The sequence below is a fragment of the Bos javanicus genome, chromosome 15 (assembly GCF_032452875.1).
Source record: "Bos javanicus breed banteng chromosome 15, ARS-OSU_banteng_1.0, whole genome shotgun sequence".
In the NCBI taxonomy this organism is placed as follows: Eukaryota; Metazoa; Chordata; class Mammalia; order Artiodactyla; family Bovidae; genus Bos; species Bos javanicus.
The window spans coordinates 30,768,072-30,786,343 of NC_083882.1; the positions used below are offsets into that span (position 1 = coordinate 30,768,072).

Here is an 18,272-nt window from a genome sequence, read left to right on the forward strand (position 1 = left end):
TCTGGGAAGTCTGGCTGCTGGCTGCCCTCCCAAAGCTGCCTGGCCCAGCAGGGCAGGGAGGGGAGGAGGGGTTACCCCTCCATGATGGGCCAACAGGGAGCTCACTGAGGCTCTTTTCCTGAGGTGGGTGGGACTTCTCCCTCAGTATTGTTTGGGCCCTGGTGGGGAGCAAAGAGGGCCATGAAAATGGGGGAACCTGGGGGCTCCCAGCCATACCAGAGAAGAAGTGAATGCAATTTTCTTGCACTTTTTTCCTTCCCTGCCAAGTTATGCTTCCTTCTGTCTTGCTTGCCTCTTCCAGGGAGCCTTCCCTGACTGCCTCTCCAGGCCTCTCCATGTCCCCAGGGACTGGAAGGCCTCTCTCCTTTCCCCATGGCCCAAGCTCAGGATGGCACTACCCTTAGGAGCCGAGCTTCCCTGCCAAGTCTCAGCTCTGTGCTCCTCAAGCCCAAGAAGCCCTCCTCCTACAAAGAAGACTCTCAGGTCTGAAGCCTCTGCCTGGCCTCCATGCCCGCCTGTGGGCCCTGCTTCCCCTGGGGCCTCGGGGGTAAGCTTGCTGGAGGCTCCGAGCTCTCGCAGCCCTCGGGGTGTGCCGGTGATCCCCTGGACCCCACCCCATTGTCCTCCCTTCTGTTCAGTGTTAACCAGGCAACTTCAGAAGGTCCAGTCTCCTGCACTGCCCACTAGGGACTCAGGTGGGCATGGGGAGGGCTGGGAGCACTGCCCACTAGGGACTCAGGTGGGGGTGGGGAGGGCTGGGAGCACTGCCCACTAAGGACTCAGGTGGGGTGGGGATGGCTGGGAGCACTGCCCACTAGGGACTCAGGTGGGATGGGGAACAGTGGGAGCACTGCCCACCAGGGACTCAGATGGAGTGGAGTGGGCTGGGAGCACTGCCCTCTAGGAACTCAGGTGGGGTGGAGAGGGCTGGGAGCACTGTCCACTAGGGACTCTGTGGGGTAGGGAGGGGTGGGAGGGAGGCTAAGAGGAACCACGTCTTCTGGAGGAAAGAAAGGAGACGACCACATACTCATCAGCAGTGGAAAAAGTGGGTTCAGAAGAACTGCAGCCAGTCCCTCTGGTGACCCTGAGGGAAATGGTGGTTCAGTACAAAGAAGTGAATGATCAATGGTTTATTCAGGAGGGGAAAGCCCAAGCTGAATGTCTCCCTCCCCCGTGCCTCCCCCCATCCTCCCTTCCTCCCGTCCCCCCTCCCACCCCTGACAGCTGGCCCCGCTCCCCGAGGCCCCCATGGCCCTTGGCAGGGATCAGTGAGAGGAGGGATGACCCTGCATTGGTGCTCCTGGATTGGGCTCCTCTCCAGGAGGCCCCATGACAACATGCAACGTGGAGAGCAGTCGGCGGGAGGAGGAAGACTCTGGTGGGGGCAGTGGGTGAGGGTGCGGGCAGGGTGTAGGCACCCTTGAATATAAGCGCCTCTGGCTGCCAGCCCCGCCACACTCTCACCTGCCTGCTCGCTTCCCATTGCCAGGGAGAAACACAATTATGGAACTAATGAAATTCTGCAGGTAAACTACATTTCCCTCAGAGAGGCTGGGCCAGCAGCTGTCTTCCTGGGTGGGGTATGTCATGCCAACGGCCAATGGAATGGCTTATCTCAGAAGAAAGGGCTATCCTGACGAAGGTCCTCCTGGCGGCGAGGGGAGCCCGTCCTCAGGGACCACACACTCACGGTGGATGTGGGGAGACCCAAGGCTGGGCAGGGTGACCCCAGGGCACTGGGAGCTTTCCGTCTGTGGGGGCCAAGGGCTGCAGCCCTGCCAGGCTGGGCACTGGTCAGCAGGACCCGAGCAGGGCACATGGAGCCAGTCTTCTCCTGGGTCGGGGGGCAAGCTGCCAGGAAGAAGTGGCTCATGCGGATGGGAGGCAGGCAGCTCTTGTGGCCAGGTGCCTACTTACTGCATTGTGGCATAGGGATCCTTGGAGAGAAGTAGCCAACAGGCCTGGAGACAGCAGGGCTGGGCAGGGAAGGTGGGCGAGTACTGCGTGGGCACCCACCACCGGTCCCAAGAATCCTGCCCAAGAGCAGGAGAGTGGTGGGTTAGGGGAGAAAAGCCCAGCTGTCTCCCACCTCCATCCAAGCACAGGAAAGATGGTGACCCTTAGTTACAGAGCAGGAGAGGCCTGCATGGAGCACGCTGACGAGGAGGAAGGGGGCGGCCAGGCGGCCCTGAGCTAGCGGGCTGAGGGCAGATGAGAAGCGTAGCGAGAGCAGTCGGCGGGGAGGGCGGGGGTGGCGGGGCCTCGCTCCAGCCCATCTGGAACTCATGGGGCCTCGTTGGACCCGATCCCGTTGCCTTTGTTGACGTAGAAGGGCCGGTAGTGCGACTGTGTGGGAAAAGGAGAGTGGTTAGGAAGTCCGATGGCATGCGTGCCCGCCAGCCAGACCCCACACCCTCACCTCCACCAGGAAGCAGCAGTGGTCTGAACCCCAATAACCCTAGGGCCCTGTGGCCTAACCTGTGAGCTCCATCTACCCTGGGACTGGGGTGGGCGCCAGTGGTATCACAGTCTCCGGGTTCACATCCTGATTAGAATTCTTTCCACCAGTTGACGGGTGAGCCTGAGCCTCAGCCTGGTCAAACGCTCTCTCCATGCCCAGGAAGCCCCTCCCAGCACCATCGTAGCTCCCATTCATCCAGCGTTCTCTACTCTACAGACCTGGTGTGGGGCTTTCCACAGAAGGACTCACTGAATTTCCACAACCACCCAATTAAGTGGGTTACTATTAGGAAACCCATTTTATACATGAACAAACCAAGGCACAGAGAGGCTAAGCAACCCGCCCAAGGTCCCTTAGCTAGTAAGCAGAGGCACTGGGATTCGAACCCCAGCAACCTGGCTCCAGAACTCAACCCTCGCCTCCACCCATGGCAACGTAGCACTTCTGAGTCTCAGGGGTTGGCCTCTGCTCTCTCTGCATCATTCTCCCTGACGGAAGGGAGTGTGGAGAGGGTGAACCACCCCCCAGCCCAACACAGACTGGGGGCCTCCCCCCTTGCAAGCCCCTCCACCTCTCTCATCCTGGTCCCCTCATCAGGATTCAGAAAGCATCTCTCAGGACAGAGAGGGTGACAACTTTCCTGCCAGCCCTGTGTATTACATCCTGCAGCAATTTCATGAAATCAGCACGCCCCTCTCCTCCCAATCACTTCATCAGGGCCCTGAGCAACCACTTTCCAGGCTGCAACAGAAGAGCACATTTCAGCTGCAGCTTGCCCCTGAGAGTGCCCTGGACCCTAGAGGGTCTCCGGAAGTGGCTTTGCCCTTGAACTGGGTCAGAGCCTTGGCCCATCTCACACCACACTGACCTCAGGAGACCCCAAGGGCGACCCCAGCTGCTGCCCTGGGCCTGCCTGCCTGGACACCTGTGTCTACAGTAGCTCCTTGCCTATATCTGGTCCACCGTGGAACTGGGGGCCTGTGGAACGCGAGGGCTAAGAGAACTTAGCTCTGGCCTTGGTTAAACCACTCATTAAACAATGGAAGAGACAGAGATTCAGGGCAGGGAGAGATGGCCAAAGTTCCTCAGCTGCTTAGCAGGAGAGCAGGGCTTGGATCCAGTCTCCTGATCCCCAGGTGCCAGCCTGGACTCCTGAAGAGTCAGTAAGGTGAAGTGGGTAGGCCCAGAAATGGCCAAAGCCTTTCTTAAAGGAAGGTTGGGTCAAGCAAATGGATGGCAGGTCAGTGAATAGTGCTGTCTTATTGAGAGCTGAGCGGTGGGTGGGCACAGAGCCCCACGGCATCTGGGCAGGATGCTCCCAGCACATACACACCGATCCCCTACCTGTTTCCTCCCAGGCTCAGGGTCACAGCACATGAAAGTCAGAAGACTTAGGAAGTCATCCAGGCCATCTGCCCATGTTACAGATGGGAAAACTGAGCCACAGGGAAGAATGACTCAAGTTGGTGAGAGGACTGGGGCAAGAGCCCAGGCATCCTGACTCCCAGGCCAGCCTCTGCCCACACTAGCACCTGCCCGCATCCTCCCCACTGTGCTGGTGCCAGCTGGGGACCGCAGAACCCTGCCCTGCCAGGCATCTCAAGGTGGTGATGAGTCTTCTGTGCTGGGACTGGGGCTCTGGGATGGTGGGAAAGTAGGGGCGGGTGGGGAAGGACTGAGCCAGGAACAGAAGCCTTCCTTTTTCTTCCCGTATCTGCTTTTTGCAGCCCTGCTCTTGCAGTGGCCCTGGGCCTGGTTCAAATTACACACACCATCACTCAGTTCCATCGCCAGCAAATTAAAGATTCTCTTCCAATTAAACCAGCGTCAGTCACTCTTTGTAGCCAGGAGCAAATCACCTCTATGTTCTGACCTCCAAATACAAAGACAGCAGGGAGCCAGGGGCTCCAGGCCCTGTGCACACAGAAGCCACCTCCATCCAAGGCAGCTGACTGACCCCTTCAGCAGGGCCTGGCGAAGGCCTTGGGAGAGAGCATTCCCAAGAGGAGGCCCAGCCTCCACAGGCCCAGCCTCCAGCTGTCCATCAAGGACAGCCCCTGATCACTGAGGTCTTGGGCGGGGCTCAGTATGTCAGATCTACAGATATTAGAGATCAATCCCATCTCAGCACTGCATTGTGGAGTCCCAAAAGGGGCTCTGACTCATCCTGGGTCCCACAGCTACCAGGTGGTTGGACTCCAAGACCATGCTCCTTCTTGTCCTGCTCTTTGATGCCCCTACTCAGCGACACTAGCTATCGAATCTTAAATATCTCTATTCCCAACTTCACAGCCTCTGTTTCACCCACACTATCATCCCAATGGCCTCTATGCTGTCAGAACTAGAGATGCACCCCCAGGGAAGTGGGACTCGTGTCCAGGATGCCAGTCCCCCATATTCAGCATTTTGTCCACCATTCAACAAGCAGAGGCAGCCAACAACCATCTGCAAATTTTAAAAACTGCCCACTTTACAAACTAGAAAATAAAGGCCCAGAAAATCTGTGCTAACCCAGGCCCCCTGCCTATCAGGCCTTGTCTTTCTTTACTACCCTTTGCTGGAAGCTGGTGTTCAGGCCACTGCCTCCTCTCTCCATCCTGTGGCCAGGAGATACCACCATGTTCCCACAGGCCCTGGACAAGTGATGACCAGATGCCTCTGGGAGCCCCATTCAGGGCCCACTCTGGACATGCTAGTGCCCAGGTGGGGGGCTCCTCACTCACCAGTAAAGTCTGCTTGCTGGATTTCCAGGTCTGGGGCTGGGCCTTGGGGCTCTGGCTCCTGATGAGGGAAGGGTAGCCTGGGAAGACAAGGGGCTCCAGTCAGAGGGAGTACAGGCTGGTGTCGGGGGCTCAGGGCTGGAGCAGCACAGATGCCCTCTCTAAAGTGACCTCCAAGCTCCATCCAGCCCATTACCAAGTGTAGCCGGGGGGTTGCCATGGAAAATCCTGAGGAGGTGGGCCGGAGGGAGGAGGCACCAAGGCAGACAGAAGGAGGAGGAGCAGGCCAGGTGGGCTGGGCCAGGCAGCAGGGGAGCATCACCCCAAATCCAGGCCAGGATCACACCACTTGCAGGGATCGCCACCCACACCCCTGCAGGCTTACCCCAGAGGCCCCTCTCCATCCCTCCCCAAAGCCCAGGAAAGCCCCTTTATAAGCACAGTCTGCCCCATCTCCACCAGGAGGTGCTCATTCCAACTCCCCGACCCCTCCCCTGCATGGACAAGGCTCCCCATCGCCCGGCCTGCCTCCGGCCAGGCACTGCGCTGGACTCCACCTAGGTCTTCCCTGTTCCTGTTGTCCTGGACTGCACAGATAATAATCAGCGGTCAGAACTGGAGCCCAGGTGTGCTGGACTCGAAACCTACCCTCTTGTCCCACCTCCCCAGTTCATTTTCCTTTTTCCTGCTTCCCAAGCAGGAGGCTGGGGCCCAGAGAGTGGCAGTAATGTGGCTGTGGTCCAGGTTTCAAACAGCAAGTCCATGGGGCGCTGTCTAAGTCTGGGGTCCTAGAGATGCTAGTCCGGGGCAGCGCTGTCTGAGCCCACCTCCCCATCCCTCTGCCCCAGCCCAGCTGGTTTGTAAGGGGCTCCATCCACAGAACTGTGAAAAGCAGTATCAGCCCTCAGCCTGCAGAGACCGACGAGGCTGCCTGGGAAGGAATAGACTGTGATCTGGACATAGAGGAGCTCAAGAAATTAATAAGGTCTGTCTTGGCAGGGGCAGGCTGGAGCCCTGCACTGGGCTGCTTGAAGGGCAATGAGCTGGTCAGGCCCAGAACCACCTGCAGCACTGCCGGGCTGCCAGCGAGGCTGGCCCTTCCCAGGGCTGACACTTGGCAAGAAGGCAGAGCCAGAGCAGAGAACCTGGCTGTCTCCCTGCATCTGGGGTTGGGGGCAGCCTTGGAAGGAGAGGAGGAAGCAGAGGGTCCCTCAGGTCCTGAGCGGGAGGTTAAGACAAGGGGAGAATTCAGGTCACTTCTCAGTTCCCAGAAAGAAAACCCCAGGCCAGCCACGAGAGAGGTGGGGATGGGGTGGGGTGGGGTGTGGTCCAGGAGACCAGCCTGTACAGCAGGGAGTATCCGGGGCAGGTAGGCTAGGATGGTGGGGGGGCATGCATCCTCTGCCAGGGGGCTCTGGGGAGATGGGAGGGACCAGGACACCCTAGAAGTGGCAGAGAGCCCCATAGGATGTCCCAGTTGCCCTGCTGTGGGAGAGAAAAGAGAGGTGATGCAAAACAGGCGGGTACCAGGATTATTTTTAAACAGCCCACTGCCGTCCAGTGGTTTGGAAAACTCTGTGGTGGCCTGTCCCAAGGTGGTGAACTGATAGGGGACTTTCCCAGTGCCTGCCAGGAGAGAGAGAGCCGTTAGCACTGGTCCTAGCAGGGGCCAGAGGGGTCACCCGTCCTGCGGGCGCTGCTGCTCTTGAAGTGCTCACTCAGCCCTCCCCAGCACCCCCAGAGTAGATGCAGGTGGGAGCCACTGGGCAGCCCATGCCCAGGACCCCCATCTAGGCCAGTTCTGAGCAGATCTGCATGAAGATGACAACAAGTGTCCCAGGGGTCCTGGTGTATTTGAGGAGGGGCTCTCCTAGAGCAAGGGCCCCTCACCTGGAGAGACTGTGGACCGCCAGGGAGATGTTGAGGAGCAGGAAAGCTCTGAATCACACCTAAGGGGGGGCCATCTTTCCTGCTTGGTGGCCTTTGAGCCACGCTTGACCAGAGAGCAGGGAAGGACCTGCTGGAAGCCAGACAGGCCAGAGCAAGTCCCATCGCAACCCTGACCTGGGGATCCTGCAGTCTGGGACCCTCTAGTCATATCCCCTTGCGGGTAGATCCCAGAATTCCACCCTGGGTAGAGGCTGGGACCCAGCCCAGAAAGGGCAGCTGGATAAGCAACTGTCTGAGTCTGTTGCCTGGGGGTCCACCTGCGCCTTTCCCACCCGAGCCCAGCCAGCCTGCTTATCCAGGCTCCCAGGCCAGAGGTCTGCCAGCTAGAAGGCAGATAGACCTGCTGCCTCCACCCCCAGAGCTGCCCCGTGGACCTTTCAGAAGAAACGTGAGGGCTGTGGGTCCACTGGGAGCTGGGGTCTGGCTCAGGCCAGCCCCTTGGAATGACCTCAACCCCAGGGGACAGGAGGCATCGACCACTCAGTCTTGTCAAAGAGCTCTGGGGGCAGAACCAGACTCGGGAGGGAGGCCTTCGAGATCACGTAGTCCGCCCGGCCCAGAGGGGACTTGGCAGGACTCTGGCTCTGTGGGAGGCTGACAGGTGCTTGGGCCACAGGGTTCTAGAGTCACCTGAGGCTGGGAGTCACTGGGTGACAAAGTTAAATAAACCTTCTGCAGTAGGAAGACTCAGGAGTTAAGCCTGATGGAAGCCCCCGGGGATGTTGGGGCACGGGGTACAGAGGGTGTGGTGTGTCTCCCCCACCCCCGACACTGAGCCCTGTATCACAGTGCATCCTGAGGGACCCGCATGCGGTGGCCCAGCGCTCCTGACAGCAGAGACCTGATGGAGGCGGGGCATAGTGAGCAGAGACCAAGGCAGGGCTTACAGAGAGCCCGGAAGGCAAGGGCCCGATGGGGGTGAGCTCACCTTTCAGGGAGAAGGAGGAGCTGCCTTGCACTGCAGGCACGTCGTCAGAGCTCTGAATGGTGGAGGAGTATTCCCAGACCCGGGAGGTGTAGTTACCTGGTGGGGAAAGGAAGCAGAGTCAGCCCTGAGCGGCCTGGCACGTGGGGGTTGGGCAATGAGCAGAGGCCATTTCTGCAAATCTCTCCAGCCAGGAGGCAGCTGAGTCCTCATCACACCTCTGACCAATCCTTCCTGCCATCAAGCTGTCCTTCTAAAGCATCGTCCTGTCCTTACTCTCAGATTAAGGAACAAAGTCCTTAACAAGACCCCCCTGATGCTCCCACCCCTCTCCACCACCTCCACTTCCTGGCTTCCCCTCCCCGTCCCCTTCCCGTCCTCACTCAACACCCCAGCCAGGCTGCGCCCTGAGCTCCTGATGCACACCAGGCTCACTCTTGCCCCAGGCTTTTGGCACAGGAGAGTCCACCTGCCCCCCGACACTTAGTAAATTCATGCATTGGGTCTTCAGGCATCAGCTTCCATGTCATCTCCCCCAAGTCAGCGTGTGTCTCAGCCCCATGCCCCGTATCACACTGTAGTTACACGTTGAATGGTCCATCTCCCCCACTGGGTCTGTGGGGGCAGGTGGTGTGCCCGTCTGACCCAACCTTCCACCCAGTGCCCGGCACCTAGCCTGGTTCCTGGAAGGCGCTCACTGACCGGCTGATGGATGAATGAATGAGTGAAGGAACAAATAAACACAAACACAAGCTAAAAGTCGGAGACAGAGACAGCTGCTACAAGCCCTGAAATTCTGTGTGCCAGGATGAAGCAGGCTGTGATGGTCCATTTGCAGATGGATATAAAGAGAACTGGGGACAGTGTGGCAGGGACACCACGAGGGCATTCGAGAGCCTTCCCCGGCCCCCACACATGGAGGCCTGCCCACTCCAAACCCTCCCTTTCAGCAGCTCCGAGCACCGCGGCTCCACTCAGTTGAGCTCACGCCACAGAGGCACCCCCAGCCCTGGAGATCTCCTGCTGCTGCCTGGGGGGGGGGTCAAAGGTCAGATGGGGTGGGGGGCTGGCCGTCTGCCCCATCATGAACCCCCGCCCATAGGGATCTCTGACAGAGTCTGCATTAAGGCTCTCACTAAGCATGTCCACCCCAGGCTCCAAGGGGCCATTTTCTTTGCCCTCTCATCCATCCATTCATCACCCCCTCTTCCTCCCATTAAACAAATGTTTGCTGAGCCCATCCTTCTGGACCCTGAAGTGTTAGCGGGGAACAGGACAGACCCAGCATCTGCCTTCACAGAGCTCACAGCGTCCGGTGCCTGTGACAAACCCAATCCTGGACATAGAGGCCTGGGCACTGCGCTGTCCACGGTGCCCCAACCCCCAGATCTCCAGATCTACCAACACTCCCACTTCCTTCCTTGCTTCTCCAGACCCCTGGTGCTGTGTCCCCAGGGACTCTGGTGGAGCTGGCCCGAGTCCCCTCCCCATCTGCATGTGGCACACACCCAGGAGCCCCCCGAATCTGGGTCCATCAAAGGCTGGGCCCTGCCCTCGGCAGAGCAGTGCCCTCCGCACTTTGGGCAGAGGAGGGGACGCTGCACTTGGCAGCTCTCCCTGGGGAAGCACGTCTCCACCCCCATTTCACCCCTTCTGGGTCTTAAGGACAAGTCGCCCGCTTACCTCCTGGCAACCATACCTCCTGGGTCTGCAGGGATGGCCCATCCCATAGCACACCTGACTTTTCCTTGCCTGCTACCCTAGTCTGTTTTAACCAGTGTCTGACTTTCTGACACAGGAGTGCACAAATCAGGAAAGGTCCCCTGTGGACGCCTGGCCTGCCACCTGCTGAGGGAAATCTTCACACACCTCACCTTGGGGTCCGCTTTCCCCAACTCATCCTTCAGGGAGAAGACCTTACGGACTCAGGGATTCCAGTGATGCGGAGGTGCCTGGCTGCCTTTCCTCAGCCGAATGATGTCACACACACGCGTACACACAGGCACACGTGCAAACCACACGGACACACATACACATGAACACCCCCTAAGCTTGGTAGGACCCCTCCTCACCCATCTCCAGGCCAAGCCCACTTCAGCTCCCCAAGTCCACCTCGTATGGGGAGTCCAGCCCCCTGCCCGTCACCCAGCCCCCGCCTGCTGCCTGCATGGCCCCACACAGAGGCCCTGCCACCCTCTCGCGAGCCGCCTCCTACCTTTGGTACCATACAGGTTGTTAAAGTTCTTCTCCTTGGAGAGGCGGCTGGGGGAGGCTGGCTGGTATGAGGTCCTGGCCCCACCTGTGAAGGGGATGAGGAGGGGGCTGTCATCCCAGAAAGGGGGTCTGGGTCAGCCGGGGAGCCTGTGGCTCTGACTTCAGGGGTGTCAAGCAGGAATCCTTGCCCTCCCAAAAGAGCCTGGGTCAGGACCTGGATTCCACCACCAAAACAGCACCCTTGGGTCTAGGATAAGGCGACCACGTATTTTACCATTCAGATCGGAGCAGTTTTGAGAGTGAGGGATGATGCTAGTAGTCAGGCTGAGGGTACCAGTGTAAACTTGGAGAGTCCTGAATGGACTAAGATGTATGGGCATCCTAATTAGGGGCTTTGAGGGTCACCAGAGCCCCGCTGCGCCAGGCCCTGCGTGCTGAGACCCCAGAGGCTGGGTGAGAGGTGGGGTGTCTGTGAGGAAGCTGGGCCAGGACCACCGTGGGGGCGGCGGTGCAGTGAGGGCTGCCAGCTGGAGGGGCTGCTGAGCTGGGACCATGAATACCTCCCCACCTGGGTATGCTTTCCCCGGGGATTGGCCCTAAATGGCATGGGTTTCCCTCCCTCCCCTATTTGGGCTCCACAACCATCTGGGGAGAAAGGCAGAAAGGGGCTCCACACCCTCACTTCACAGATGAAGACATCGCATGCGTGCGTCAGAGCGCGCATCGGCTCCTGCCCTCCTGTCTAACCAGCCCCACTCCCGTTCTGGAGGAGAGCAAGCATGCTAAACCTTCACACCTTCGGTCCATCCCTCTCGCCCCTCGCCCTCTGTCCATCACAGCCATGCCCTCTCTACCAAGCCCTCAGCCCCTCTTTCAGGGAGCCTGGAAACTAACCTCTCCTCCAGAAGTCTCATTGCCCAGCCCCACTGCCCCAAAGCTCCCGGACTAGGGCCGCTGGCCCCGCTTCCTGACCTCTGTGCTGACTCTCCTTGGCCCCTCCCTTGTCTCTGTCTTGAGCCTGGGAGCCCCCAGAGGGCAGATTTCCTCCTCCCTCCTGCCCCGGGTGCAGGGGCAGAGACTGGATGAACCTGTTTCTTCTGCCTACAAATGTCACAACCTGACTCACGGTCGCAGAACTGGAGGCTCTCCTGGCAGCTGAGCCCAACCCCCTCCTTCTCAGGTAGGAATACGAAGGGGCAGTGACCAGCCCAAGGCCACCGGGCCCTGGCTCTCCAGTGACATCTGGGCGGGTCCATGCTTCTTCCTCAACCCCCCCATTATTACTCGGCTTCCCTCCATCTGCGACAGAGCAGGCCAGCCCCGCAGGGCCAGTCGGGGTCTGATATCACCCTGGGTCTGGTCCTCAGAAGCTGGTGAGCCAAAGGTCTGGACCATAGCCAGGGATGCTGGGACAGCTGATTAACACAGCTCATCTTCCCAGAGAACTAGGCACGAAGGACAGCGCCCCGGGGGAGGGAAGGAAGTAGAACTCGCCTGGCTGGCCCCCACTAGGAATGTAGGGCAGGGTACCTGCGCCCAGCTGCCTCGACGGAAGCCAGGTGTTGTTTTGATGTTGGGTGGGGCGGCCGAGGTTCCTCTCTGCTGAGCTCACCTCTCCAAATACCCTCTGGGGTCCCTCCCGCTGTGCTTGAGAGTCTGAGGGTGTGAGTCAGTGCCCAGGGCCTCAAGGCTCCCCCTCCCGGCCCCTGGTGTCTTCCCCAACTCTCCTGTCTCCCCCTTCCCTACATACCCTCTCTTCTCCTGACCCCCGACCTCCAAACACACACGTGCATGCACCTATCTGTCTACCGGGCACACCCACCCTTATGTAACAAGCATCACAGTGGTTTGTTTGTTGCTGATGCCAAAGAATGTGACGGGCTACCGCAGGGCAAGGACAGGCCAGCACTGGTCTCTTCCTTCACCCAGCTGGGCAGCCGCCCATCAGGCTGGCCCTCACCCGAGCCTGGGAGGGAGGGCTGGCTGCCTGGGGGAGGGGGAGTGAGGAATTTACAAGAGCAGCCCTTGATCCCTGCCCCCACTGCCTTGAGGAGCAGGATGGTTCTGGAGGAGCCAGCCCTCCTCCAGGACTACAGAAATCTAAGCAGAAGCAAAACACAGCTCAGCCTGGTGGATGGAAGTGGATGAGACTGTCAGGAGTCCCTCTGGAAGGAAAGAGAAGGAGGTGTGGGCTGGAGGTGGGGGTGGGGGATGGCACAGGGCAGGGGAACCAGTGGAGCAGGTGCCAAATGGAGAGCAAGAGGAGGTGCTGGTGACTGCATCAGTAAGCAGGCACAGGGCCTCCCGGGTGGCTCAGTGGTAGAGACGCAGGAGACATGGGTTAGATCCCTGACGTGGGAAGATCCCCTGGAGAAGGAAACGGCCACCCACTCCAGTATTCTTGCCTGGGAAGCCCCATGGACAGAGAAGCCTGGCTGGCTACAGTGCCTAGGGTTACAAAAGAGTCAGACATGACTTGACGTTAAACAACAGGCAGGTCCAGGCAAGGACCTTCCCAGGCAAGTCCACGAGGGTCGCCCCCTGGGGAACCGGGCTACGTCTCTCTTGGACCTGCTCTCAGCTGCAGACCCGCTCCCTTCTCTTACCCTTGGGTGTCAGATACATGGAGTATCTCTTCATGGCATCTGGAGCACTCCACTCGCTGGTGTAGCTGTTACTGTAGTTGTTCATGTAGCGATGGTCACCACCTGGGAAGAAGACAGCTCGGGTCAGCAGAGGGACAGGTGAGGAGGACGAGCTGGCCCACTGGGAGCATCACTGAGTCAGCCTGTGGCCCCTCTGCCCCAGGGAGAGGCAAGGCCCCCAACCTCAGAGACGGTGGCCCCCTGCCCTGCACCCGCTCTGGCCCTGAGCTCCTGGTGGGTGAGGGAAGGGCTCAGTGGGCCATCCGGCCTTGCTGGGACTGGTTCCTATGAGGAGACGGTGAGCACAGCATTTTGCAACTAACGAGGTGCTATTGAGTTCCATTTCTTGTCTGATGTGTCCATCAACCCTTGGGCTGGTATGAAGATACCAGGGTGGCAGATAGGAAGATTGGGGCTCAGGAGGTGAGTGAAGCCACTGCCCAGTGTCACATGGCCCATAAGGGCAGATTTGGGATTCGAGCCCCCATGCCCACTTCCTGGCTTTGTCCCAGCCACTGCTGACAGCCCAGGGGATGGAATGAGATCCCAGCACTGGCCTCCAGGCCCAAGGATCCAAGTGGCTGAGTGGAACCGTGCAGAGGGGAGTGAGCTACTCAGAAGGGGCACCAACTGCCCCCTCCTGGCACCCACCAGCAGAGCCCTGAACCCGAACAGACCTGTGGCTCCACGCTTGCCCTCCACCCCGTTCCTCTCTTGCTACTTCCCTTCCCTCTCCCTCTCTCCTGGGCAAGAGGAGGAGTGGGGGACTTAGACCCTCACCCTTCATCTCCATCACGTGGGCCAAGCAGGGGCCTGGCGCACAGTAGGCACGTCATGATGATATTGGTCCAGCTCCCTCCCCACCAAGCCCAGGAGGGGGATGCCCTGGTGTCTCAGCCCCCACACCTTTGATGGTGAGAACTGAGCCCCTGGCTGGGTGGACAGACCGCCATCAAGGAAGAGAGGATGGTCACCCCAAGGTCTGACTCGCCGGCCACCCACCTCCCACCTCCTACATCCAGACACACTCCCAGCAGCACAGCAGTGACAAAACGCCGACTCGGAGGCCCAGGGCCCGGGCACAGGTGTAGAGCCGCTGACGTCAGCACGACCCATCCTGCGCCCAGCAGTGGTCTCCCCGCACACCTTGTGCAGGCGCAGGGCCGCACCTGCACAGAGGCCGTGGCCAAAGTCATGGCCTAGAAATGGCACGTGGGCGAGTGGCGGTGGGAGGGGGGTCCCTGCGCCCCTGAGGCTCGCAGGCCACCCCAACGCAGCCAAGGCCGTCCTCGTGGGTCTGGCCCGACCTCAGCTGAGGAGCTCCCCCGGCAGTTTTGTGCCCCAGGGAGCCTGACCCTCACACCCCCTACTCCTCTGCAGGCCACCACGAGCAGCAGCTTCTCCAATGAGAAGATGTGGGCGGAGGGTTTGAATAACAGAGTCTGAAACCCAGCTCGCCCCCTGCTTAGCCATGTGCCCTTTGAAAATCTCCTTCGTCTGTGAGATGTAATACATCCCGCTGGTAGACTAAGATAATACAAGGGAGGCGCTTACACAAAGCCAGCATCCAGGGAGCACCGGATCACAGAGGGCCATCCCTGTCAGGATCGCTGCCATCGTCATTAGGAGGATTTCAGGACCCAAGTGCCCCTTGAAGCCAAATGATTGTCTTGCGGCAGTGGCTTATCTGTCCTCAGGGTGGCAATGTCCCTCACATCTCCCGGGGAGAGTATGTGATGTCAACATTCCCAAGATATACAGACACCAACCCTTGAGTCCCAGCCCCTCAGTGCACCACACCCCCTTCTCATGCCCCAAAGAATCACATACTCCTTTTGGAGACCAAAGACAGGGTCACTTCCTCTGGGTGTTGCAGCTAGAAGTCATTAACTAGGCTGCATCCTCAAGGTCTGGGCCACCAGGTGGAGCTTGGGGAAAGTGTCCAGCTTCGGGCCCTAAAGGGATGGGCTGGGACTGGTGGAAAAGCACTTAACGGGGCAGTTTCTCATGTTTGGAGGCTTTCTATGAAGATGACTCAGATGCCTCTGCAGAGGACAGTGTGATTCAATAGAGAAGCTGACTTCAGGGGAGCTGGTGAGTCACTGAGACATGTGCTCAACCACACCCAGCCAGTCCACCAGGCCAAGTCCACCTCTGGGCTCAACACTGCTCAGCACAGCCATGATGACAGGCAAGTTCTCCCTCCAAGCATGCATGCAGTTCTAGGTCATGTCCCCTGGAGCCTACAAAGCCACCAGATTGCAGTCTGGCCCTTACAATTTGCAGCATCCACACGGCTCCTGGCTTAGGTCCCCTAGTCAGACGCAGGGCTGTAAAACCAATCCCTGAGTTTGATGGACAATCCAGGGAGAAGACATTTGTCCCTAGCGGTGCATCTCCCTAGCCATTGCCTGGGATGCTCCCCTGGAGGCCCCTTGTAATAGCTGCATACCTTGGGCAGCAACTTTGAGAGAGGAGGGTACCATCTCTGAGTCCTTGTCCAGACACCCTTAGGTGAGTTGGGAGGCTGGAAACAGTGAGGTCCCAGCTGGTGGGGTGCCAGCCTGAGCCAGGCAGCAGGAACTGACCTGGGAGAAAACCTCCAAGGCCTTGGGGCCCACCTGCGGGAGGGGACTTACCATTCTCCATGTGGTTCCTCTCAATGAAGTTGCGGCTCAGGTCCGCCTTGCACATCTTCTCGACGTGGCGCATGCACACGTTAAGCAGGTCATCCTTGCAGTTGCCCAGCGCCTGCCCCAGGCCCTCCCCCTCCAGCAGAACGTGGTAGGTGGGCAGGGGTGAGGGCAGGGAGTAACTGCTCATCAAAGCACCGAATTCCTACCAGGAAACGAAAGAAGCCATTAGTGTCCTGGGTCTTTAGGAGCCACGGGGACCCACAGTCTAGCCGGAAGATTCAACCGGGAGCCAGAGGAGGTGGGGTCTACATCCAGCTCAGCTATTAACTGGCCTCACTTTTCCTCACTGGGCACGCATTTCTTATTCTTCTGTAAAATGAGAGGGTTTGACTAAAATCCACTAGATGGGGACTTCCCTGGCGGTCCAGTGGTTAAGACTCCATGCTTTCACTGCTGAGGGCACAGGCTTAATCCCTGGTTGGGGAACTAAGATCCCCACAAGCCAAAAAATAAAGTTAACTTAAAAAAAAATAACTAAATAAAATCCACTAGATGCTAATACCCCTGATGGCACTAGCAGTGAGATATGTGACTCTGTGGCTCCTATCTCTTAAACTGGATGCACGGTGCCTACCCATAGGGTTTTATTTGGGTTTATGGGAGGAACACAAACTGCAAAGTCTTTGGGAGTGAAACCACCGAAGAAAGGCAAGGAATTACTAGCATTGTGGGTCAGTCACAGTGGTCTCTCCCCCTGCGTGTGCCCACTCAGTCCTGCCTCTATTCTCTGGCACGTCTTACCTCCTTTCTCCCTTACTGAAGACTCTCTTCTTTTCAAATCCTAACGGGCTTTCAAGACCCAATTCAAGTTCCACTGCCTCCACAAAACTGTCTCCATCCTGTCTGCCCTTCCCAGAGCTTCCATAGGCACTTATCTCCTGAACCATAGGCTTTATCACTTAATTACACGCTCTTCTATATTCTCTAATTGTGCGTGTCTTATCTTCCCAGCTGGATTGCAGTTCCTTGAGGGCAAAAACTACATCTTCTACCTTTCTAGTCTCCACAGCACCTAAAACAGTACTGGGTGTATAGTGCCCAAAATACTCTAGCAGATGGAAGGATGGAGGAACGGATGGACAGACCAGATCAAAGAAAGCAAATCCACATGCTTACTTGCCACCCTCCCATACCCAAAGCAGGCATCGCTAATCTATCACAGAGCTATTTCCTGAAGTACTGAGCCTGAAGTACTATTAATACATAGTTGGTACATGGTGATCTTTGTGTGCCATCTTTAAAGTAGGTAGGATGGCTCGGATGGAAATTAAGTAGACAGATGGAATGGAGCTTAGAGGGATGGATGGATGATGAGTGGTGGATACATGGATGGATGGACAGTGGATGAGGATTTGGGTAAGTAGATGGAAGGAGTGAGGGACTGGATGGGATGGAAGGAGTGGGGGGCTGGATGGGATGGAAGGAATGAGGGGCTGAGTGGGATGGAAGGAGTGGGGGGCTGGATGGGATGGAAGGAGTGGGGGGCTGGATGGGATGGAAGGAATGAGGGGCTGAGTGGGATGGAAGGAGTGGGGGGCTGAGTGGGATGGAAGGAGTGGGGGGCTGGATGGGATGGAAGGAGTCGGGGGCTGGATGGGATGGAAGGAGTCGGGAGCTGAGTGGGATGGAAGGAGTGAGGGGCTGAGTGGGATGGAAGAAGTGGGGGGCTGGATGGGATGGAAGGAGTGGGGGGCTGAGTGGGATGGAAGAAGTGGGGGGCTGGATGGGATGGAAGGAGTGGGGGGCTGAGAGGGATGGAAGGAGTGGGGGGCTGGATGGGATGGAAGGAATGAGGGACTGGATGGGATGGAAGGAGTGGGGGGCTGGATGGGATGGAAGGAGTGGGGGACTGGATGGGATGGAAGGAGTGGGGGGTTGGATGGGATGGAAGGGGGGGGGATGGGATGGAAGGAGTGGGGGCTGGTGGGATGGAAGGTGGGGTTGATGGGATGGAAGGAGTGGGGGGCTGGATGGGATGGAAGGAGTGGGGGGCTGGATGGGATGGAAGGAGTGGGGGGCTGAGTGGGATGGAAGGAGTGGGGGGCTGGATGGGATGGAAGGAGTGGGGGGCTGAGTGGGATGGAAGGAGTGGGGGGCTGGATGGGATGGAAGGAGTGGGGGGCTGAGTGGGATGGAAGGAGTGGGGGGCTGGTGGGATGGAAGAGTGGGGGCTGGATGGGATGGAAGGAGTGGGGCTGGATGGGATGGAAGGAGTGGGGGCTGAGTGGGATGGAAGGAGTGGGGGCTGGATGGATGGAAGGAGTGGGGGCTGAGTGGGATGGAAGGAGTGGGGGGCTGGATGGGATGGAAGGAGTGGGGGGCTGAGTGGGATGGAAGGAGTGGGGGGCTGAGTGGGATGGAAGGAGTGGGAGGCTGAGTGGGATGGAAGGAGTGGGGGGCTGGATGGGATGGAAGGAATGAGGGGCTGAGTGGGATGGAAGGAGTGGGGGCCTGGATGGGATGGAAGGAGTGGGGGGCTGGATGGGATGGAAGGAGTGGGGGGCTGGATGGGATGGAAGGAGTGGGGGGCTGAGTGGGATGGAAGGAGTGAGGGGCTGAGTGGGATGGAAGGAGTGAGGGGCTGAGTGGGATGGAAGGAGTGAGGGGCTGAGTGGGATGGAAGGAGTGAGAGGCTGAGTGGCAGCGGAGTTGCTCATT

General features: G+C 58.7%; 1 protein-coding gene across 2 annotated transcripts in view; it reads right to left on the reverse strand.

The window, feature by feature from the left end:
- Window positions 1–1,126: 1,126 nt before the first annotated feature.
- The window catches only part of TRIM29 (tripartite motif containing 29), a 28,242-nt gene continuing 11,096 nt past the window's right edge, over window positions 1,127–18,272 (reverse strand). The window contains exons 4-10 of one of the 2 annotated variants that reach the window (XM_061440595.1): window positions 15,558–15,756; window positions 12,880–12,981; window positions 10,275–10,358; window positions 8,063–8,158; window positions 6,712–6,810; window positions 5,188–5,264; window positions 1,202–2,349 (exon numbers count right to left, since the gene is read on the reverse strand). In XM_061440595.1, coding sequence (XP_061296579.1) covers window positions 2,287–2,349; window positions 5,188–5,264; window positions 6,712–6,810; window positions 8,063–8,158; window positions 10,275–10,358; window positions 12,880–12,981; window positions 15,558–15,756 — 720 coding nt within the window. In that variant the 3' untranslated portion in view covers window positions 1,202–2,286. Of the gene's footprint in view, window positions 2,350–5,187; window positions 5,265–6,711; window positions 6,811–8,062; window positions 8,159–10,274; window positions 10,359–12,879; window positions 12,982–15,557; window positions 15,757–18,272 lie in introns of both variants that reach the window. The other variant, XM_061440596.1, reaches the window with a different exon arrangement.